This window comes from Pseudopipra pipra, chromosome 8, assembly GCF_036250125.1.
Source record: "Pseudopipra pipra isolate bDixPip1 chromosome 8, bDixPip1.hap1, whole genome shotgun sequence".
In the NCBI taxonomy this organism is placed as follows: Eukaryota; Metazoa; Chordata; class Aves; order Passeriformes; family Pipridae; genus Pseudopipra; species Pseudopipra pipra.
The window spans coordinates 28,861,852-28,885,438 of record NC_087556.1 but is presented as its reverse complement, the minus strand read 5'-3'; the positions used below and the strand labels follow the sequence as shown (position 1 = coordinate 28,885,438).

Below are 23,587 nucleotides of genomic sequence, written 5' to 3'. Positions count from 1 at the left end.
TGTGATGATCAGTAGGGGCTGCTGAGGGACAAATACTCAAAAACATTGGCTTTTCCTGGATTGTGCAACCTTCATTGCTGATGGAGGTAGTGTCCTTCCAACAGCCCTTGAAGCATAAACCATGGCTCTGTGTTTTATAGACAAAGACAGAAACACATTTCTTGGGAAAGCTTATAGAAGCAGAAAAAAAAAGGATGTGGCTCAGTGATGTCCATAATGATGAACATCACAAACATTCAGCATTTTAAAACAGAGGATTAGCACCACTGATAGCCATGGTCTTAGTGCTCTCACCAACTGCTTAACTTGACCCTCCACTGCTCAGTTGTAAAAGAAACAAATTCTCAGGCACAGATCGATCCAAGCACATTTCAGGATGGAAAACTGAACATGGCCAGACACTTGCTGTGGCAAGTCCAGTCCTGCTGCTATCACACTGGTTTGGTACACTCTGAAGAGCTGGTCCTGCTGTAAGGTAGAAGTGGGATGTTTGTGTCACCAAGCAGCTCAGCAGTAAGCAAAAGGCTCCTGGTTGCTGAGAATTCTCTTAAGGTGTTCCTGCTCAATGAAAGATGTGTATCAACCTTGGTTGGCCTCTCCGCTTCTTTAAAGGATGCAATAAATTAGGAAGTGATAAAGGGCCAAAGAGAACATTTGAAATTCCAGTGGCATTTCTAGGAACTGCCTGTCACACTCCAAGTTCCTTGCAGTGACTTGCTGACCAGCCTGCAGGAAGGGAAGTGCTGGCTACAGCGAGGCACCTATATGGAACTACTGTTCATCCCTGGGAAATAAACCAAAAAAGCTCTTAAAGCATGTCAGATTACCTTGTCAGCTGCATAGACCCAAAGGTAGACAGTCCTGTGGTTAAGGCTTTCTGCTGAGGATTCAGTGCACTCTCTAGCCCCTGCCGTGACAAAGGGAGCATGAGCAAGGAAGCACCCTTGTAACTATTAGTATGTCCCCTAATGGGCCTGAAGTACTGGATGAATCCATTTGAATGAGATTTCCATAGACCCTGCTGGATGCAGCTCTCCATAAGCAGCACACAGACGAGGTGAGCCAGTTCCTTGCAGGGAAGTGGGAACATCACCCAATGTTGCTTCATGATGGAGCAGTCTGAAGGGCAACTCAGGGCAAGCCCATTTCTACAGGACATTAAGGATGGCTTCTTCCTCAGCATGGAATGGGCACATCAGCATCTCCCCATAGCATGGAGCACTCCTGAACCAGCCCTTTTGGCTGTAATGTACAGGTCTGATGGAGGCTTTTCCAGTGATGTTCTCAGAGCTAAAGCAATTCATAGTATTGAATGTGATGCTGGAGATCACGTTCATGGTAAGAGACAGCATGATGCAAATGTGTCTGAAATTACTTCTTGAATTTTACTGTGTGTGCAAGGAAATGGCTCTCCTGAGGCAACCAGAAAATCTGGGGCAAAACATAGATTAAGCACCTGGTGTCTCCAGCTCACCACTGATCCACTCTCTCCCCAGTGTGCATCCCCAGGCTGACATCGCTCTCCTTTAATACAGCCGCTCCTCTTTGACTCCATTTGCAAAAATTCCAGCCCCACTGAGGCATTTAGATATTTAGATATCTCTGTTAAATACATAGATATTTATTTAGATATCCCTATTAGATATTTAGATATCCCCTCAATCCCCCAGGCTGGCGGGACTCTAAATAAGCCAGGCACTGCATTCCACAGAGCTTGTCTCTGGCTCAGTGTCGCCCTTGAGAGGAAGTGTGGGGGTTGTGTGGGCTGGTTTGTTCTTGCTGTTCAATGGGCTTTTTATTTTTCTTAACTTCAAGGACTTCACACTTGTATGGAGACTTCTCTCACCATTACCCTTTCTCTGTTCCAGGACTTGCTTTTCTCCTGGGCAATTGCCATCTTCCTGCTAGAGTGGTGGAAAGAGTATGACTCGTATTTGGGAATTCAGGGGGCAATATGAGCAGACAGTATACAGTGAGTGCAGCATGGGAATGTGCCACAAATTAACAAGCAGGGAAACAACCTAAAGGCACTAGCTGTATTCAGTGAGAGGAAATAAAGTAGTTAGCGAGGAGCATGTTAATTGCTAACTAATCACATAATCTCTGTTGCAGTTGGTTGGGTTTTGTCTCTCATACACCCAGTTTGCAGATGCTGCTGCTGTTTTACATAGACTTGTTAATCCGTGGACTCACTGAATTTCATCTCATGCCAATTTTAACATTAGTGTTCAGAAACCCTGAATAACCCAAAACTTACCTGGAGACCAGATAAGAAATGATTTTGACACCACAGAACAAGCAGCTTCTTGATGCACCAAGAAGTTACGATAGCACCTATTCCTTTAGGAGTGTGTGTTTACACATTTCCAATACCTATAGGTGATCTAAAAAATGACCAGTTACCCCTCAGATGGCATGGGTTTAAAGACATTCCCTTCAGGTGTTTCAGGACTAAAAGTGAACACTGGGTAGTACCATGCATGAAATCTTTTCCCTTTGCTGTTGATTCTAGAAGCAGACAAGAGATTTAGCAGAATTTGCTAAATTTTCGCATTGCAAAAAGTGTTCCAGAATGAGGTTGATCTTTTTTTAAGTGTAGCTTTTTTAAAAAGGGCTGTTTAGTGACTCAGCTTCAGGTTATTGGGAAGTTACAGGCGGTCTTTGGAGGACAAAGAGGGGCTGTGTTAGGAGAAAGCGAGGTATTTTGCAGCCTACAATGTGTTCTAAGTGTTAACATATTTATTAATCATATGTGGGCATACAACTTCACACACTCTACCAGAATTTACTGTACCAATGTAATTTCCATATTGTATCTCTGTAAGTGTTAGGAATCAGCCAATATGTGACATTAATTATCTGCATTTAGCATTGTGCAACCTGACATAACGATCAATTATGGAGTAACACATCAGTAACTGTTTACTGAAGTACAGAAGTAATCCCCCCAGGTTTTCTGAAATATTCTGGACTTAACTACCCAAATCCTATTTTTGTCCAAAAGTAACATTTTTCCATAGCTGACAGGTGCAGCATGCAGGGCTCAACTGCTTCAGCAGCAATGCCTCTTGCAGGTTACATGGAGGGGCTCTTCTCCCACCACCACATGGGAGCTTCTTCGCTAGTTCACCTCTTTTTGGAAATGTTTTTCTGTGAAGTTCTAGAAAATTGCTCCATGGCTTTGAATTTCTTTTTGAAGAAATTCTTTGAATTTCAATTTCTCACCTCCTTTGCTCCTCTATAACTGGAAACACAAGGTATTTGTCTCGCAGTTCAGTGACACTTGCAGAAACTGTTTGAAAAAATGATGAAAGAATGCAGGATACTTGGTCTAAGAAAAAGAGTAGGGAGAACAGGCAGAAAAAAACCACCTTCCACAGTGAAGATTCCTCTGGAGAGAGTGGAAATCCAAATATTCCCCATGCCCACTGAAAACAAGGCAAGAAAAATCAGGTTAAATTTCTGAAAAAAATGTCTATGATAAACAGTAGAAAAAACTTCCTAATTTTAGAGAGAGATAAGTCTTGGAACAACACAAGAAGGTTTGGACTTTCCTTCAGAAGAAGAGCTTAGGCAAATCTTGGCCAGGAAAGACTGAGGATGACATCCTGGTGAATACTCTTGAACTAGATGATCTGTGATTTTAGGGTTCAGGCCATGAGGACTGTCCTAGCAGGCTGACACAGTTACAGAGCTGGAAGAAGCCCTGTATAATGATAGCCACCCCTCCAATCCTTCAGAGATTCCTTAGGCAGAAATGGATTTGCTGTACTCAAAGAAGCAGTGCAGAGCAAAGGAGTCCCATAGCAGCTTTGGAGAAGAACTCCTTCTTCCTCCATGTCTCTTCTTCCATTTTCAGCCTCTGTAGCTCCAGAACTGGGGTTTCCCTCTGCCTTTATTCAGAATTCAGCACAAACAGGTCTTTGAACTGAAACAGAAATATCAAAACATGATCCTTTCCCACCTTGAGAAACAAGCATGTCCTGAACACTCTTATCTCAAAAGCAGAAGACACAGGCTGTGAAAACATTCAGTCTGGAAATTAATCTTTTGAACAGGAGCTGAGTCTGAACAGATTGTATATATATTTGTGTTTACTCGTTTTGAGTTACTTGACACTTTTCATCTTCAGCTAAATAAAATTTTCTAACAGTTTTTTTAAAAGTCCAGACTGGATAGACAAAGCACATTTGTCAAATTTACTACTGCAGTAAGTGGCACCAATGCTGATTTTTAGTGAGTGTAGTTTCTTACTGTAGTAGCTGACTTGGCCTAATTCAATTGGAAGCTGGACAAATACTGCCTTTGAGCCAAATCCACCTTAGTCAAAGCTTATATAAATCTCTTAATATCAATAATCCTGTGCCTGCTAAACCCAGGAGTTATTTTGGTTGTATCTGGCAAGATAAAATTATCTGTACTCAAACCCAGTGATTCTGTTTGTTGCCACACCACTGTGTATCAACACAACCTATTTTACAGCAATATATATGTGTGTAAATAGAGCCCACACAAACATGGATATGCCAATGTGTACGTGTTCATACGGAGCACAGGTATGTGTCATACATACAGGCCATGTCACACCATGGCTCTGTAAGCAACAGAGGTCACTGTAAGAGAGGACAAAACTCCCTTTTAGCATCCACCAAAGACACCCCTGCTTATCAGGTTTCTTTTGATGTGATATTACCTGAAAATTGTTCTTGTTCCTGTGGTAGCAATGGAAGGAGGACATATCCACAAAACAAAATATTTACATGAAATATCTTTGTTTGGGAAACAAATGAGTACTTTGCTCTGGAAATCTGCGGTGCCACTGGCATCCCTGTGGCAGTACTGGGCAGCACCAAAACAATTTCAGTGAACTCGTTTGCATTGGGTTGAGAGCACATGCCTTTGGATACATGACTTCTCTCTCTGGTTTTCCCAGCTGTCTTTACCAGCAACACTTTCAAAGAGCAGGGCAGCCCTTCTCTCTCCCAAATTCATTAATTCATTTTTCACTTAGGGCTTATTTTGGGTGCCAATTTGGAACCCAAAGGTGCTCCAGACACATTCCTTTTCTCTAACCAGCTCTGTTTCCTGTCATCCCTTGAATGTATTCTTGTGATTGTAACATAAGAGTGGCATAACACCAAAGGAGGCCCCACTGAATCACTACACAACACCAGCCTTCCCTCCAAAACTACAGCTCTCAGCTTCCTTGTGCCTTTCTGTGGCTAAAGGAAATCTAGGAAAAACATGGCTTTCTCCCAAATGCCTGGTGTTTCCACACCCCTAACTGACTAGGAGTTCAGTATCAGTCTATGTAACTCAGTGTAAAGAGATGAGGCCAGCCATGAACCAGTACTTTCTGCTGAAATGCAAAGTATACACAGTGCAAAGGTCACGTAAATTATTTGACCCTCTCTTTTTTTTTTCATGTAAACAGGTGCAGAAACACACGCCAACATGAAATAGAAGCCAAATACATGCCATTCATGCCAAAAAATAAGTTATTAGGACATAAAATGAAATCGACATTCTCTATTCTTTTTACTTCAGCAACAAAAGATGCCTGGAAGCTCAAGAAGGGAAAGATTATCTCCATACACTGTGTAACACATTCCTCTCCCTGATCTTTTGCCTGAGCTTTGGTACTTACTTAATCACTGAGGTCTTTTTTTTTTCAGGAACATGAGCAGCCTTTAGCATGGAAGATATCTGACTGTGGAATCCTACATACAGTAAGTTTCACCTTAAAAAAGAGAAAAGAAAGGGACATTTTTGTAGCTTGTTTTATCTGATCAACATTTGTGCATCTGTGTATCTGACTTATATTTTAACTAGTTAAATAGAAATTTCCTACTAAGAGAGATGAGTACTTTTTTCCTTGCTGAGACTGGCTTTTTTTTCTTTAGATGGAAACAGCCTCTGATGACCTCAACCTTCTCAGCAAAATTCAGATATGAATGTGTGCAGGTATGGGTCATGAACCTTTATACTGAAATAGGAGTCCACCTGTTAGAAATACATGTAGTAGATCACAGTGGAGTTAAGGAACCTCTTAGAAATCTCCCACTTTCTTCAAAAAACATGGTATCACACAGGGAGATGCATAGCACTTGATAAGCAATAGGAGCTAAGAGTCTAAGGCTCTGCCCTCAATACCCAAAAGCACTAAAAGCAACTATACATCGACTAGAGGCAATTGTTTATTTCCCAAAGTTTGCAATTCCTAGGCCTTGGCCAAAAAATACAGGGTAACTCTAATTTATGGTTGCCCAGCAGAATCTCTTCGAGTTGCTCAAGCTCTTCTAGATCAAGTTCTCCAACACCACTGTGCTGACTTGCATTCCCCATATAGCCCAGGGATAAGAGATGCCACATCAGAATGATGCTGAGGAGCTGTTTGGTGCTGAAGTTATTCGTGCCAAACTTAAACCAGAGTAAACTGGTTTGAATAGAGCCTCTTGAAATGCAAAAAGGAAATTGCTTTCTCCTTTGCCATGATACCTTTGACTATTACCTTCAGGTTAGTCAAGCTTACCTCCTTTCTGGTGGACCTGCTGATGAAGAAGTAAGCCTCTTCCACACCCTGGGGTTGCAGATCATTCACAGCCACTACATGATCTCCGTGGTTAAACAAACATCCCAGTCTGTGAGGACCAGTCCAGTGTGAAATGCTGTGGTATGTGGAGGGTAGCAAGAAAGGAAACATTCAGGATATCCAGTCACTGCTCACAGATGGCAATGGCTGAACAGGATTGCATTTATGGTACTGCCCTCTGGAAATAACATACAGGTGGAATGACTTAGCACAACTTTTTTATCTGGTTCTAGCTGAAACTAAGCTGCTTCATCCATCCAAAGGGCATCCTCCTAAAAGAGCACATGACACTGACACTGCAGCATGTTAACAAGTGAGACTGGTGCTAGCAAGCTCACCAAAGTTGGAGATTCCAGTCTAAAAGCAGTGGCCCAGATTTGCTGTAGATGTTTTAGCCTGATGTTGGACTGATATGATTTCTGAAGTCATCCCAAGAGAATAAAATTAAAACTATTATCATCTGTTTTATCTATGTTATAACTGCCAGGATCAGGGATCCATTGCTGTCCAGATGGGACCCTTATGGAAATTCCAGGATCTTTTGCCTGCTGGTCTCTGGCACACTATCCTTGATGACAAGCTATTTAGGATTAGTTGACCTGACAGTCAGACATCGTGCTCTATTCCCTTCCAGAACAAGCTCACAGTTCTTTAAACATGAATTTCCGCTGAGAAGGCTGTGTAGAGTTAGATGTAAGTTCAGTTATTGAGGTTATTTTCAGACCCTTTTGCAATAGTATTTTTTATTCTTGCTGACAGTGACTGAAACGAAGTGACTTGCTATGCAGTGCACTTGATTGGTGTGAATATGAGAGCAGTAGCAAAAGAAGCATTTTCAGTCCTGCGTGTCAGTGAAAGATGAACAAGAAGGACAGGAATATGCATTGAGCATTTTTTCTGCTCCATCCTCTTTATCCTAGTCACTGATATAGAAGGTCTAGGGAGAACACTAAATTTCAGTGAGACTACTAAGAGGATGCATATGCTATAGCCCATAACATCCCTGCCTAGCCCTCTTTCCTAGCACCGAACCACTGCTGCGATTAATTCAGAGATAATTCTCTGCTCACATCCAACTCCAGTCAGCTTGAGGCTGTCTTTACCCTACCTCAACTATATCCCCTCACTTTATCTCTGAGACACAGCATCATTGTGGTTCAAAGGTAAAAGTAACTAGCAGTAATTAAGTGATTTCACACCAACATTAGAAGAATAGCTTTTGTGGTGGGACTTTATCACTAAGTATTACACAGTATGATAAGGGATCTTGATTCCACAGAGCCCTCTCCAACAGCAGTTGAAATAGAAACTCAAGAACATGAAGAGTTAGAAAGAGCAGAAAGGAATCACTCAAGTACCATCATGCACTAACCTTGCTCTGTTCTGCAGTGCCATAACTGCACATGGATGTCTCTACTTGTACACTTCTGTACCTGACTGTCACTTATTCAGATCTGACAGGCACTGTCACAAGACATTCAGACTTACCATATTCGTCCTGCTGCTTCAGTAAATTTTAGGTAACTGTTAATATCAGCCAGGGGTAGAAAAATATCCAACTTCTGCAGCTGGGTCTCATCTGTAACTTGACTGTGAGAGAAAACACCAGAGACCATAGAATTATAAAATATCTCAAGGGGGACCCATAAGGATTATTGAGCTCAACTCTCTACTCCTTGCAGACTACATAAAATTAAATGATATGACTAAAAGCATCATCCAGATGCCTCTTGAATGCTGACAGGCTTCACACACTCTACTGGCACCTCAGCTGAAACCCATGGACACATCTGTCCATTTTGTCTGCAACAAAATGGAGAAGACACTTACCTGAGCAGTATAGACAACTGAACCACTGAAAGTGGTAATGAATTTTGCCTTCTCTGGAGGGTTGGCTGCGGGCTGGTGCTGCTTTCTGGGAATTCTATGTCTCTGTTTGCTTCCAAGTCTCTTGGACATGCACTGCTGTCCTGGCATTTGGGAGGAGATGGGAGCCCATCACGTCTGCATGTGAGTTGGCATCTCTCATCCAGCAACCTACTGAAGAGAAATGATGATAAAAAATTAAGTGGTTTGACCATTCCAGGGACTCTTGTGGTGTTTGAAGCTGGATCAAACAGTCATCAGTAAAGCAAAGAATAACAAGTTCTTGTAGAATATCCAGTGGACAGAATTAAAGCTAAGTAAAATAAACAGTCCTTCTAAAAACAGACCATAAATCTCAAAATAAACCTTGCCAGTATGTAAAAACTATTTATTAAGCCTGAAAACATCCCAGCTAACAGCATGCCTTGACAAAGAAACTGAGTATAGATTGTCGGCCTTGGCCGTAGTGGGTTCTGCAGGGATGTAAAGCTGTCCCCTGGGCGATACAATAACTCAGACATGCTTGAACTCATTTTAGCTTTTTTTGATGAGCCTTATAATGCCTGGAGTTGACTTCACACCATGCCCCAAACAAGACTGGGGATAGTACCAAAAGCTGTTCTTGGTATGTTTTAACTCGGATGACATAATTTTATAGTAATGCCCTCTGGGGGCTCCCAAAGACACAGACAAGCTTGAATAAATCTGTTGGAATAAACTAGTTAGTGGGTCTGTATTTCCAGTTTCCTCCCATGATATGGCATAAAATCTGACTGTCTTTAGATGGCAGGCCATAGCCAAGAGATACTGACCAGTCCTCTGGCTCAGGAGGTGTGGCCTTACTGTGTAGGCACACTTCTCTTTAGTATTCATTGCTGTATTGTGGAGGTTGTAAAGTTTCCTTCTGGCACTAATACTGTAACACAAAGTTTAGGTCTTTTTTTGTGACGTGCCAAACACTGTAGCTTCAAAATACACAGCATCAAATCCCTTCTTTCAGTGGGCAAATGTGAGGAAGGAGATGACTGAACTCATCTAACTTCTTAATGGAAAAGTAAGGAGCTAATGCCCCATCTCTACTTTTCTCTTTTAACCACTAGATAATGCTGCCTGCTTGGAGAGTACCTGTCTGAAAGGTTGTTGGAACTTGGCTGCAGTGTCTCAGTAAAGCGGTGGACTGTTGGGTCATGAAAACCTAGAAAAAGTATGAATCAACAAAAAGTACTGCATCCTATAGTGAGAGCCTGTCTAAATGCATGAGTTTGCAATGTGAGCTTAAATTTCTTGTTGATGAGTTTGAATCTGACTCCAGTACTCCTCTGAGTTCTGGATTATCTGAACCAAGACCAAAGAAGGACTCATTCAAACAAGATGCAGCATCTAGACCTTGTTATCTTAATACCACAGATGTCAGCTCTATCTGTCCTAAAATGTCACTTAATTTGCAAACCTTAATGAAGTTGTTACTTACAGTGATTTCATTGACATATAAATGTTCTCCTTTACTGGGTTGTTTTGCACTGGTTTCTCTTGCACAGGGACATCAGTTCCAGCTGTAAGGTCAGGCTTTGATACTTCAGCAGTGCACTGTCAGAAACACATAACAACATGAGATGTTAATATTATTGCTCTGCCTACAGGAAAAAAAAAATCTTAATTTCCTTAGTTTGTTTAGTGCTTGTGCTGTTTAAACACATTGGCTAATATAGATTGGCTTTCCCCAAGTAAGACAAAGGTATTTGAAAGTTACAAGTTAATGGTGGTATTATTAACACTGTCAGACTAGGATGTAACCAGCTATATTCTAAAGTACTACCCCCCCCCCCAAAAAAAGTTACATTTTAATGTAAGCAGACTGAAAAAAGAGACTTGTACTTTGTGTGTGCTTAACTTAGCACTTAGATTACATAACAAAATCATATTAGTAATGTTATTCAATCAGATGTACAGTCTTGGGAGAGACTCCGGGACTTCTGCAGAAAACTGACCACTTAGCGTCTCTTGACCACTAAGTACATGGGAAACTTAGAGGAACTAGCCTCCCAAATTAGCTGTCAAAATTTGTTTAAAATTACCAGAATGATTTCTTCTGCTCCCTTGTTTCACAGTGAAATGTAGATACTAAAACGTACCACAGCATTTTAAATGTACTGCTTCATTTTATGAAGCTTACTGATGCTTCAACAGAATTATATTTTAAAATATATAAAACTAATGCACTGTTATATTCTCTAAATGAAGTTTTCACTTTCGGAAAAAAAACCCCCACCCTGTTATACAGTAGTCAAAAGCCATTTACAATGAAACAGTCAATTTGGGGACTTTCAACAAAATCAGCAATGTTTTTGTCAAAATGCCACTTTCTACCAGAAAGATCCTTTGAATCAGTCTAGTGTATTTTTTCTTGTATAAATGAAAGCTCTGTTACCTACTGCTTTATCTATATATTCCTTTTGCAAGGTACAAGGGCTTCCTCATACCAGTTCCTCTTTGGCTCATTAAATGTCTCCTGTGTCCTTGGAGTTGTTAACAAACCAGCAGAACTCACAACTGATAAACTACCTGTGCTAAAATATTGCTGGGAGTTTGGTAATAATCTTCTTCATCCTTTTGGATGTTTTCATCTGTATCTGATGGCAGCAGATTTTCCTCACTTCTTCCCAGAATTTTATCCTGCTAAAAGAATGGTTTTGTATTTAAAGGGATCAGTTATACAGATTAACATGTATTTTTCCATTTACATGGAGAAGTAATAGAATCAGCACATATTCACAGAAAACACGGGAAGACATGTTTCTTCTTGAAGTAAGATATGCTCAGAGAAAGCCTGTTTTAGAAACAAGGTTTCTATATTTGTGCTCCTTCCTGTATTTTTGAAATTCAATGCACACAGACAAAACTGGTCACTGGTATTAATACTTCTCAGAGATGGATTTGTGGTAACCAGGCAGTTGCAACTGATTGCATGATCACAGCCTGTTATTTTGTTTAAAAATGAAGTGGGTTAAACACTTCATGTATGAATCTGGATGAATTTAGGATCACTTGTATGGAAAAGATTTTTTATTTGCAATTCAGTCTTTACACTAGGAAAAAAATCTGTAGGAAATCTAGGAGTTGATTGGGGTATATTTGTCCTTTGTAAGCAGCTTTTAACTGCTATCAAGTAAAGAATGAATTTGGGATTTCCCTGACTAATGAGAAATCTATTATCTCATACTGCTCTATGAACAAGAAGATGCCCAAAAGACTGGAGATCTGACACTGAACACTTTGTATCCTGAGTGATATTCTGTCTTCATAAATACCAGAAACATTAAGTTTGAGGCAATTTGGTAAGTCAAGGAGAAGTTAGTCCCTTCATCAAGTTTACCTTTCTAAGTCACAAAGATAAATTATTTATTTTTATGTCTCCTTGTTGACTTCAACTATAGTGAAGAGTATGGTAATTAGTATTTAGCTGCCTCCCAATGCAATTCTCTATGCCATGTTTGTGATGCAACTGTTTTTTATCTCTACACTTACATCTGTGGTTTCCATGGTGATCGTTTTAATAATTGCTAAATATGCCATGAATATATTACTGTTTTCAAGGAAAAGTAAATTAAACTAATTACTTTCTTACATATAAAGAGAAGAAACAGGCATTGAATATAAATTAAGGATGATTAATGTATTTTTTTCCGTGTTGGTATGAATGACATTAAAAGCAACTCACGCAGCAGGAGTCAGAACAAACCTCCAAATGGTCCTTCAAGAAGTGCAGAACAAAACCACAGCAGAAACAAGACTGGCTCTGTGGTCATGATCTGAAGTCATGAATGAGTTTCCTAGTGTCTTTTAAGGGGCTTTGGATCAATCAAGCAAGTAAACATTTGGGGAGAAGGAGAAGAGAAAATGATTTTATTAAGTCTTGAGATTCTCCAATTCCTAAGAAATCTCAAAGAGCAGACAGCACTCATCGGCTTTCCAAACTGAGCTTTCAGTCACTGACAGTGGCTATCTTTTGCCAAGTGCATAGTGTTTCTCCTTGGCACCATCACAGATTATAGGGATAATGGGAAGAAGAAGGACACACTGCAGCAGTCCTGTGCTTCCCTAAAGCAGTTCATCAACATCTCCGTTCCTCCAGGTCTCTTACCAGCAGGGCAGTGCAGTCAGTCTCAGTACAGTTTTTCTCAACTGAACAGCTAGACAAGTCCTTTAAGTGTCTGTTGAACCATAATATGGATTTACATTAGAGAGAAAGTACACTGTGGAGAAAATTGGCTGTAGCACAGGATGGAAATGATACTTGGAGAACAACTGAGTAATTGTTACCTATAAGCTCCTTAGGGAAAGTTATGTATTGCCCTTAGACAGAGGAACCTCTCTTTCAGAAAATCAGATATGTGTAACAGATCCCAACAAGGGTGCCTAGGTACAGGGTGGTGTAAGTCAGGGCTCTTTATTTTGATGTATTTTAGATATTGAAAGGTGTGTATCAAAACAGCTGAAGCTGAATTGCTCAGTCAGATGTGGTTTGGTAGCTTCAAAGTGTGGGTTGAAAAGGAGCCAGGTCCCCAGACCTCTCCAGGGTCCCTGCCAGCAGGACTAGACTCACTGACATGGAGAGGCACATTTGCATGAGTAACGACTACTGAACAAAGTGTTCTCGAGATCTGGGCCTGGATGAGGGAACCACCGATAAACAGCAAAATACATCAGATGTTTGGAATGGGAAGTCATACTTCTAAAAGGAAGTAAATACAAGGGATTAATCAGGAAGTCAGTTGTCTAGATGTCACTGAGCAGAGAATAGGTCTGGAGATGTTAGCAGATGCTAAACTTATGAGGCAAGTGGAATATTTTTATTGAATGAACAAATATTTTTGTTTCTTGTTCTCTGTACAACAAGGTTATTTATTTTCACACATGCCAAAAAAGAAATATGAGCTTCCTGCTATTCCCTCTGCTTAGGCCAGAAAGGTAAAATCCAAATTCCTTTTTTGAACTGTCATGGTCAATCTGTCTTAGTCAGAACAGCTGCAAATAATATATGCCATCTCAGGCATCGTAAGTATGAGAAGAATTAATGAATAAGACAGAAAAGGCATGCATAAGAAAGAGACACAAAGAGACCCTTGGTATGCACCTGGAGAAGAACTAGTTAAAATCAGACCAAGGGTTAACTCAATGCATTTCAGAGCTCAGAATCACAACTGAATTACTGCAGGTTTATAAAGTATTGTGCATCAGCTGAGCTATGCTGATTGCCATGGCATGGCAATGTAGTTTCAGCTATTTTCACTTCTTTGCACTAAATTTAGCTGTATTATCTCATACATATTGCTGTCAACCTACATACAAGGGTGGTGATTTCAGCATGATTTACCACCCTGTTAGCTGTGATAGCAGAACAGAGTCTTTGCCCTGTATCTTAGCTACTCCAGATCATAGTCTAGTGCATAAACTGTCAATAAAAGATGGGTTTAAACTGCAAACTGGTGTGATAAGTCTTGGTTGTGCCTTCTGTCCTCTTGGCTCTGCTGCAAAGGCAGTAATCCACGGCAGAGGAAAACTGCTGCAGGCGCTTGTTCAGGGAACACAGGTCAGAACATTTAGCCAATAATACATGATAACATTCATATTTTATCTTTCCAAACATTCCTGCCAAATATGGAAGTGAAATTACTTGAAGTCATATTTATGCTGAGGAAGGTCAGTTCTGAGGTGTGCCTCAATTTAGCAAGCCCTTGTTTTGTAGTTCAGTTAAATTGACTCAATTGCTACTGGCAAAGGCTGAAGAAATAAACCATTTAGGAACAACTGTGGTGCAGCTGAGAAATGTGGTGGTAGAGTCAAATCCTCAGTCAGTGCAACTTCTGAGTTTTCTTCATCAAGTTTGTAAGAGCTGCCGTAAGTTGCAGTTGCTGCACAGAAACTCTGAGGATCTGCCTCCAAAAACAAACAGGGTATTTCAAGCAAGTTCTTAGAAGATTATTTTCAGTGCTAAACAAGAAAACAGACTAAATATCCAGGCAATTTCATAATGAAAACCAACTCAATGTGCTGGGAAAGCAGGTGGATAATCTATAGTCACAGATACCCAGGTGAGATAAAAGCCAATAATCACTTCTGCAGACTGAACAAGACAAGAGCTGTTTGATTTTTTTCTGCTCACCAGGCTGGGAAACACTCCTCTTGGTGAGTCACACTGAGCCTGATGAGGGCCAGGATCTGAATAAGGCCTGTTCTTGTCTTCTGAGCAACCGTTCTCCTGAATACCAAAGAAAAAAGTTGATTCCTCATAAAGACACAGTGGAGGTGCTTCACCTGCATTCATCTTCCTCTAGCTGGTCCATTTACACACAGCTTTGTGACTACAGAAACCCAACAATTCCTTGGCTGCTACATCACCCTGTTACCAGGGGATGGGGACTGCAGTTGCTTAAGAACAGCAGCAGCACTTTCCTTCCTTTCTATTTTAATACTGAGGGAAAAATCTGTAAGGCACAGAGGAACTGGACCTGAACTCCCCTCTAAGCCTGGAATGAGAGAGACAAAGAAAAGCACAATTACAAAACAGAAGGAATGTGGCTAGAAGCTGCCAAGACAATCATCACATGCCTTTGCCATGACAAGGTGTGTCAAAGTAAATCTTCAGAGGCTTACTTCACGCCCAGTAATCTTTGCCAGTCAGTTTAGACAACCAATGAATATAATTTCTCATTGCCTTTACTTACATACAGATATTACTCAAAAGAATTTCCTTCGTGGGGACCCTCTGATGTTATCACCCAGGTCTTACTCAGGAACCCCCACCAGAAAGCAGAACAGACCACCCAGGTATGCATTGAAGAAGATCTGAAGAACTTTTGATGTAAAAAAGCAACCATAAAAATGAAATTTCACAGTCATCCCTAGGCACAGACTTATTATTAAGGATGGCTAATCTGTTTACCTTCTGGCAGCTTTGCCTTTCTGTGAAACTGGTCATATCTATGGAATTTAAGAATAGTGGCAAAGAGGAGGGCCGGCTCCTGACTCCCGGATTTGGAAGATCTTGGTTCTAGAAATAAGGTAACAGCAGTCTAAGAAAACAGGCACCTGATAGGTGTGGTCTACAACATACCAACACATCCTACTAGTATACATTTTACTTCTAAGGGCTTAGAGAGATTGTCTACATTGCATTTTTAAGGGAGACATAAATTTGCCCTGCCGGTACTTTGAGCTGACTGGAAGCTGCAGGGAGGTAAGTAACTTTGTGCCAAGTCTGAACTGGTAGGCCTGGCTGGCTGAAAAGGTGCAGAAACTTGGGCCTGAGATTGAACTAACAAGGCTTCCAGCTGGTTCATAAGATTGGCAGACTAGATGTGGTTTGGTTTGTAAAACAACATGTAAATATAACAAAAATACACAGGGTGAGGATAACACACAAGTTTTCATTCTAATGCATTAAAGATGCAGTTCATTGAAGCGTAATATCAATCATCTCCTAATTTCCATATGGCTTACTCTTCAAAGAGATTCCTTCAATGTAAAATCAATACCAGCACAGACAGACTGTGCAATACCTGCTTAATGCGCAAGGCCAGGGTACAGGATTTATACGGAAAATGAGTGAATGAATGAAAATTCTGAATAATCAAGGCCAGAGCCAAGTATCAGGGCAAAAATCAGGTAAATTCCTTTGCAGTTTTCTAATGGAAATAGAAACATCCTTTTTTCCCCTAAAATCAAGTACAGTAAAATGTCACCTGAGGGCAGCATCCACCTTGTTTGTCCTCCCTGCAGACTGAAGATATCAGAGTCACCCAGTCCTCTGTTTCCTGCCTGTAGGTTGGAACATAAGAAATGAAAATTTATTGACAGGTAACACACAAGGAAAATCCATTTGTCTACACACTTCTTCCTAAGGGGCTAAAAATAACTGCACCTTTTTTTTAAGAGATTGCTCGGGTGGTCATAGTCAGATGGCAAAGTTTGACCTCAGAGAGGTTCAGCCCAAGGCTGGGAACTAAAGGTTTTGCAGGGGAGCTGTGTGTCTGTGTGCAAGAGACATGGAGATGTGGGATGGTGCTTGCTACTTTCTTTACTGTGTGTGAGGCTGCTCTGCTGAGTCCTGCCACAAAGAGAGTTAACAAGGCTTGGGAATGCGTTTGGATGAGGAGGATGAGAAACATGCCATGGAAGGACCCTTGAAGCCCTGTTTCATGCTTGCAGTGTATTTAGTTGGATTAATTCTGGAATGCTTCCCACTGAGCAAGGGGTGTGAGAGCAGAGCCTCGGGGGAAGGTGTTGGGTGGCACGCTCAAGTAACACCCAGGTATGTGTTTTTCTTCTGTGCTTATCAGAATTTCACATATCAGCTGCTCTTCTGCATAAAGGCAAAAAAAACCCCTGATACACTCGTGACTGGGAACCTGAAGAGGAGAAGCTGAGAACCAGCAGCATAGGAGCAGTGTGACAAACATCCTCCCTCGCCTAACTGAGCTTTGGCTCATCACCTTGACAGAAGCAGTTTCTGCCCCTGCTGAGGACTGAACTGCAGCCTGGGAAAGCAGAGACCATGCCACTCTGCTGCAGCAAAGGCCCTAGTCAGTACTTCTGGGAGGTGTTTTCCCTTGGGAGAACTTTTGCCTTCAATCTGTTTCCCTTGATCAATAGCCTACTCTTCAGGCAATATTATTTCCTGCGATTTATCCATAAGGAGCAGAAGCTTTTCTAAGTCCCAGGATATGCTGGGTGAGAAGACAAAGGTCTCTGTGCTCTTTCTTGATCTTTAACTGGTACAGTTTGAAATGGTGCTGCCACACTGATGTACCACCACTGCTATCCCCACTCCCAACCCTGTGTTCCCACTACTTTCAGGTGTTGGATGTAACAGTGTGGCTGCAGGGAAAGTTTAGCTCACCTGTCTGAACCAGAAAAAAATTAAGTCAGCCACAGGGGGAGGGGGGAAATTACATAGAAAAGAGCTGTTTTCTGTTGGATCAAACAGCTGAATCATTTCATCCCATGTAGCTGAGACACATGAAGGGAAGGGAGCAACTGTGAAGGAGCAGGACCTTGCCTTGGGGCAGCAGCTTAGTGTTCCATTGGCTTAACTGTAATGTCATACTGCATTTGCACATCTATGCCTACCTGCTGTCCCCAATGAGGTAGTAACATCTGTTTCCAGTACTGATGGACATCACCTGCTCAGGAAGGCATTTAAACATCTTCCTCACTGTTTCCATAATTTCAAAATTTCTTATGCCAACTTCAATACTTATGATTCTGTTAAGATAAGCATATGAAACATCCCATATAGCTATACATACATATGTACAAATACACACACACACTTATATGTGTGTATGTGCATATTTTACTCTGAGCACAGCATAGTATGATGAGACCTTTATGGGAAAAGATAAACATTTTTCCACAGAAAAAAAGCTCAAGAAAATAAGCACAAATATTCAAAATGGATGGCCTTTCAGTGAAGAAAACTTCCAAGCAAAAAAGAATTAAATCAACTTTTGCAAAGATTTGGATTTTGGATCCTCATTTCTGGAAAAGCAGGCTGTTAGTCTAACACAGAACCTTGAAAATAAATGATAGTAAGAAAAATTTCTTGAAGAAGTTTTTTAACCACTATAAAACAATAAATTTGATTTGAAATTAATTGTATATTAATAGTGTTTTAATGGAGGGGAAAAGGAACAGAAGTACTCTTAATGGATACTTGAAGCATTACTTCCATTAACTTCCAAGAAGTTAATAAAAACAATAACAACAATAATGATGGTAATAATGTAACCACATACCACTGAGCAAGCTGCAATATTTTTGAAAGCTTCACAAAGTAAATCCATTTAATGGAAGAAGCACAACAGCAATGTTGTTCAGGGACCTCCATGCTGAACAATTCCAGGAACCTAGAGTCTTAAGCTCCAGGTCTGACAGGTAAAATCTTTGCATTTTCTGATTCACTTCCAAGTATCTCACACCACCTGTGACATGGTAAAGGGTGCTGGTACAAAGCCAGTGACACCCAGTCTTGCTGCAGCGGGCACTATGCTGAGAGGAATGAAATGACCAACCCAAACGAGCCAAGCAGAGCAATTTCTTGATGGAGTAAGAGGCAGTGGGGCACCAGCACCAGCCCAAAGGGCCACATGAAAGTCAGGAGACCTCTGCACAGCCTGCAAAGCACCATTGTGAAGCTGTAAGTTGGGAAAGGTTGTGTGACACAGGAAAGAGGAGCATAGCCAGTCCTTATTCACATGTGAATGAATGCACTGTCCTCACAGGAGATAAAATATCTTCTGCTACAGGAATACAGCCTTTAGGGTCATGGAGCCAAGATGTCTGGTTTGCAGATATGACATCACCATGATCACTCACATAAATGTATTAAATTTTAATAAAGCAATTGAGGATTTTTACTTCTACCTACTGTAAACTGCACGCAAAGCCTACTAAAGCCTGCAGGACTCTTTTCTTGACTTCCGTGAGATTTGAATCAAGAACCTAAGTCAAGAAAAAGTGTCTGTACAACCAGTGGCCATTGAATAGTGTTGATACATGACTTAAAATAAAAAAGGTGATGCATTTGAGTTACATACTGATCAACAGCTATGGAGCCTTTTACATGTTGGCCTTTTAGATACTTCAGGATGTAATTCCCCTTGCTGGATTTGGACAGGACGAAAAGACGCCTTTTCCAGGAATTCTGCCAAAGAGAAAGCAATTTGTTTGTCGTTAAAATTCAGGATAGCAGATATAACGGCTGCTTGTTGAAGGATTGCTGAAATATGACTAATCTGTGTTGGTATACCTGTGAGCTGAAAAGTTGAAGAGGTGGTGATTTGATGAGGAATCCGTGCTTGCAGACTCCACCTTCAGGGCAAAATGTATTTTGAATTCTCCCTAATCAAAAAGAAATGAACAGCACCATTACTTAATTTGTTGCCAATTAATCTCTTACAAAGACCTGCTTGAACTGGAAATTGTTGCTGAAGGCTGGGTTTCTGTGCTCAGATGGCCATAAACCATATTACAATTAGAGAAGAGAAACACAAATGAAGGCTATAAAACACAGGGCCAGGCCCTGTTTCCCTGATATTAATTTTATGGCTGACAACCAGCCCAAACTGTAAGCAAATGATAGTGAAAATGTAGAAGGCTCAGAAGATATCATGAGCCTCTGTCTTCTTTAAATGGTTTTATTTAAATTTGGAGTCTGGTCTTATTTAACTTTATAATTAGTGATCTGAAAGACAGTAAAGGCACCCCTAATTCAATTCATAGATGGCATTCAATCAGCTAAGGATAGATTATCTTGCACTGTGAATTGTGATGTCACAACAGGAAAAAGTTATACAAGTAAAGTTTGAGCTAAAACCTTGTGGGGAAAATACTTAAATGTATTTGTTCATGATCCTTCATACTTTGTGACCAGCTATGGTTTAAGATTCACATTTTTTAATCACTGGTGGATTTCTGATCCAAATTCACTTTAACACAACAAAAGGAGTGGCAATCTCATTCAATTTTTTAAGCATGTAAAAAGCATGTAAACCATGTGTGGTATATTAAGATTTTTTAAGAAACCAGTGACTGAAAGGAACACAGGTAACCTCAGTTTGGATCTTCTAGTAAAGAACAGCAGGCAATATGCATAACTTCTGGGAAATTTAACATGAAAAACTTTGTGGTCTCAAGTGGAGGCAAGGCTTCATCACCAGTGCCTTGGAGATACTGACTGTACCTTCCAGTTCTTAGTTAATTTTTAAGGATTTTAAAATTTTTAACAAATATCAGTTCAATGTCTTTTTCAGGGACAAGAAAAATCCTGCTATGAATGGAAACACTGCATGTAATAGCATTTCCTAGTATGCTATTTCCCCCTGTTTTTCATCTACTGTTTGCCACAAAATCCTTGACAGCTGGACGGCAAAGAGAATGGTATCATAGATTGACAAGAATGGATTGAAACCAAATTCAGCCTTACTATTGACAAATCTTAGTAAAAAAAAAATAAAAATTGGTACCTGCAGAATTTCTTTTATTTGTAGAAGCCATCCCAATGATTTCTTCCACCAATACATTAAAGAGAACAAAAATATTGAAGCTAATTCCTTTCACTTTGCTTGCTGCTGAGCAGCATTTCACTGCACACACGGTTGCTGCTGAGAAAATAGCAAATACCTTACAAGTGTTAATTTTCATATTGATGATTTAACTATATAAAATAACCATAGGAAAATATCTAATAAACTATATATATAATTATGATAGTTATTACACATAATATTTTGTTATAGATTAAATTATATGTTATATGCTATGCTATATTTATTATAATGTAATAATAAAATAAAAAATAATAAATATTATACAGTTATATAAGTCAAAGTTATCATTTGCCGAGAAATGGTGAGAGCTGGCATCTGAACTTCATTTTGCCCTTTCTTTTGCACTAGACACAACACCTGTAACCTAGGAATACTGCATCCACATATGGTTCTGACACTGCTTTGCCAGTGTGAAGAGTCCCATGTAAAACTGGCATAGCTTGGCCTAGAGAGTTTGAAGTCTATGCAGAAAATACAATAATAATACTATGGAAATTGTAATAACTTGCAAGTCTGTAATATTCTTAATACAATGTCTTTTCAAAAGTTTCTCTTTTTCTTACCCTAAAATTCTTTGCAAAATCAAATCTTGGCTGGAAGTTGTCTATAGCTACAAGGAGGTTACACAGACCCACGTGTGCCATTGAAGCTGCAGAGCTTCTCCTGGGAAAATGGGATGGATTGCAAGTGCTGTTCTCTAGTTCTTGCTGAGCTCCCTGGCTGGACTGAGAGATTTAAGGGCTTTCCTTTGCTTCTGTTTCTTCAGTGATTTACCCCATGGTGCCAAAAGTAAACATGGTACTGTCAGGATCAGTGCTCAGAAATGGGGTGGGTTACACACAAAATTTTACCTCTGACACATAACTAAAGCTATAGACTTCCACACCTCCTGTTCCTGGGTGTAAATGAGAATGACCCTCTGAAAACTTAGGCCCATGGAGGTCTCTGCAGAACATTTCTGCCTGTACTTTTGGAGGGTTTTTTAGGGAAACCTTAGCAATTTTTGCCTTTTTGGGAGAAAGATTTATTGTACAAATGCTGTGATCGACTGTTATAAAAATTTACTTCTAGGTTTTTCAACTAATGCCTACAAAAAAAAAAAAAAGGACTAAAAAGCAATTTCCAAAACTAAAAATGACTACACACAAAGTAAATTTGCTAGTGCCAATAGTAGAGGCACACCCAGGGTTGCAATGAAAGGCAATGCATTATTCTGTTCAGTGTGACTGACAGAGTCATCTCGACTGGCAAACTATGCAATCATTACAAAACAGTGTTCCAAAAACCTATGACAGGATAAAAGTCTCCTCTGGATGTCAGTAAAAGTCAAGATTTGCAGGTCAGAAGACAAACACCCATGAGGTTACAGTTGTGCTATTTCACTCTGCATTTTTTGGGAAAAAGTTTTTAACTGCTACATTTAACTGTCTTTTCAACAGAAAACAACATTTTAAATAAGTTATGTCTAATTCAAAATAGATAATGCCAATTCCATGATTATACCCTCTCAGATTTTTGTACGTCTGGTGTTAAGAGATTTGATTGCTTCAAACCTTTTGAAATGCAATGAGACACTTCAGTCAAAACGCAAATAAAATGCTTTAAATTTTTAAGATGTAAGCTATTATACAACTTCAAAAATATAATACCAAGATCAGGTAAACAACCTGTGTTAATACTTACAGGCAAAATAACTTCATGGTGAAGAAGGTTTTAGAGAAATACACCTTTAAGTATATCCATATTCCCTGTATCGCCTCCTGCAGCAAAACACAGTATGTCCTTGCCCTGCATTGTGACTGCCTTCTTATAGTCCATGTAGAAATACAAACATCCTGAAATATGATCCACAAGGAAATGCCTGTCTCTGCATGGGAAGCAAATTAAAGACTGTTCTGGAGAGGGGAAATCCAGATTAATATTCACTTACAAGCAATGAAAAATACGAACATTTGAGGCAGTGATAAATGTCTCCCATACAGAAAAAACCCTGGAGACATCTTGTTTCTGTTGGTTCAGCTTTCTGAACAGTCCTCTTCATTTCCCCTGAGCTGTGTCTAAAGCATAATATCCACCCATGACTGGAAGATAAAATAACATTAAGAACTCTGAAAGATCATACAAGCACCATAAAATGTAGCCAACTTCAGATTTAAAGAATTGCATTTTCTAACACATACAGCAGTGAAACAGGATTTCCTGTGCTGCCTGTATCATGACAATCTACTTCATTGTAGTGCCAGTGTAAGTTTTGGTTATAATAAACAAATTTTTGGGGATTCTCTCCTGAAACAGCATATCATTATTGATAGTGGTTTTACACAGTAAACCATTTGGCTAATCCTGCAGATTTCAAGGGAATTGCTTTTAGATAGAAAATAGTTCTAAATTTGATCAGGAAAAAAAGCTAAAATGCCCTAGCTTTTAAGTTAGTATTCAACTACCTGGCCTTGCTTGAGTGAAAGAGCCATTCTGAATGGGTTCCTTCAGGCTCTTCGGCTGGCACAGCCCTCAGCACGTAAACATCTCCAGTCAGAGGTGATGTCTGTCAGTAGGAAATTTTCTTTTTAAATAATATTAATGTTTTTTTGATCTAAAGTAATGTTCCATCTAGCAGAGACATTGGTCTCGACACAAGAGAATGTTTTTTTCTTTCACTACTACTTTAAGTTATCTTTCCTCTCTGGCAGCATCTTTGTGTATTTTATGCTGATGTTTGTATATCTCATATCCTAGAACTAGCCCGAAGGTTAAGATACTGCCTCCATTTCTTCCTTTTGTTGTCAGCCAGCAGGTAGAATTGTTGTGATCCTTTGTGCCACACCATCAGCTTTTTCCAGGAAACCTTTGGTCTGCCAGGAGAGCTCTTGCAAACACTGAGAGTGCCTTGTTGGCTTGCCACGTTACTGCACTGAAGAGCTTCAAATAACATTCCTACTTTGACTGTTTTCTTAGACAGACAGTTACTTTTTCTCCTATTTGTTGGAAAGTCCCAAGCTGCATTTAGAGTCCTTCATGG

General features: G+C 40.0%; 1 protein-coding gene across 2 annotated transcripts; it reads right to left on the bottom strand.

The window, feature by feature from the left end:
* Window positions 1-2,721: 2,721 nt before the first annotated feature.
* On the bottom strand, window positions 2,722-23,563 carry PLEKHS1 (pleckstrin homology domain containing S1). Of its 2 annotated transcripts, XM_064663373.1 has the most exons (15): window positions 22,252-23,563; window positions 20,485-20,622; window positions 19,269-19,360; window positions 19,057-19,163; window positions 17,588-17,722; window positions 16,201-16,276; window positions 15,402-15,509; window positions 14,622-14,717; window positions 11,021-11,134; window positions 9,930-10,045; window positions 8,423-8,632; window positions 8,081-8,182; window positions 6,533-6,668; window positions 5,648-5,740; window positions 2,722-3,928 (listed from the first exon to the last, which is right to left on the bottom strand). In XM_064663373.1, exons 2-14 carry the CDS (start codon window positions 20,513-20,515, stop codon window positions 5,672-5,674), a joined length of 1,392 nt encoding a protein of 463 aa, XP_064519443.1. In that variant the 5' UTR covers window positions 20,516-20,622; window positions 22,252-23,563; the 3' UTR covers window positions 2,722-3,928; window positions 5,648-5,671. The 2 variants fall into 2 exon arrangements, with proteins under 2 accessions (XP_064519443.1, XP_064519444.1); XM_064663374.1 differs by lacking the exons at window positions 2,722-3,928; window positions 5,648-5,740; window positions 22,252-23,563 and having other exon boundaries at window positions 6,167-6,668; window positions 20,485-20,616.
* Window positions 23,564-23,587: the final 24 nt, after the last annotated feature.

What these genes read in the sequence shown, in the direction of transcription:
- PLEKHS1 (XM_064663374.1), bottom strand. Translation starts at nt 20,515, where the DNA reads ATGGCTTCTACAAATAAAAGAAATTCTGCAG. An exon ending in GAGGAGTGTTTCCCAGCCTG is followed by an intron (nt 11,135 to 14,621) that starts GTGAGCAGAAAA and finishes CCATTCTTTTAG; the next exon opens with CAGGATAAAATTCTGGGAAG. An exon ending in GAAGCAGCAGGACGAATATG is followed by an intron (nt 6,669 to 8,080) that starts GTAAGTCTGAAT and finishes CACATACCACAG; the next exon opens with CATTTCACACTGGACTGGTC.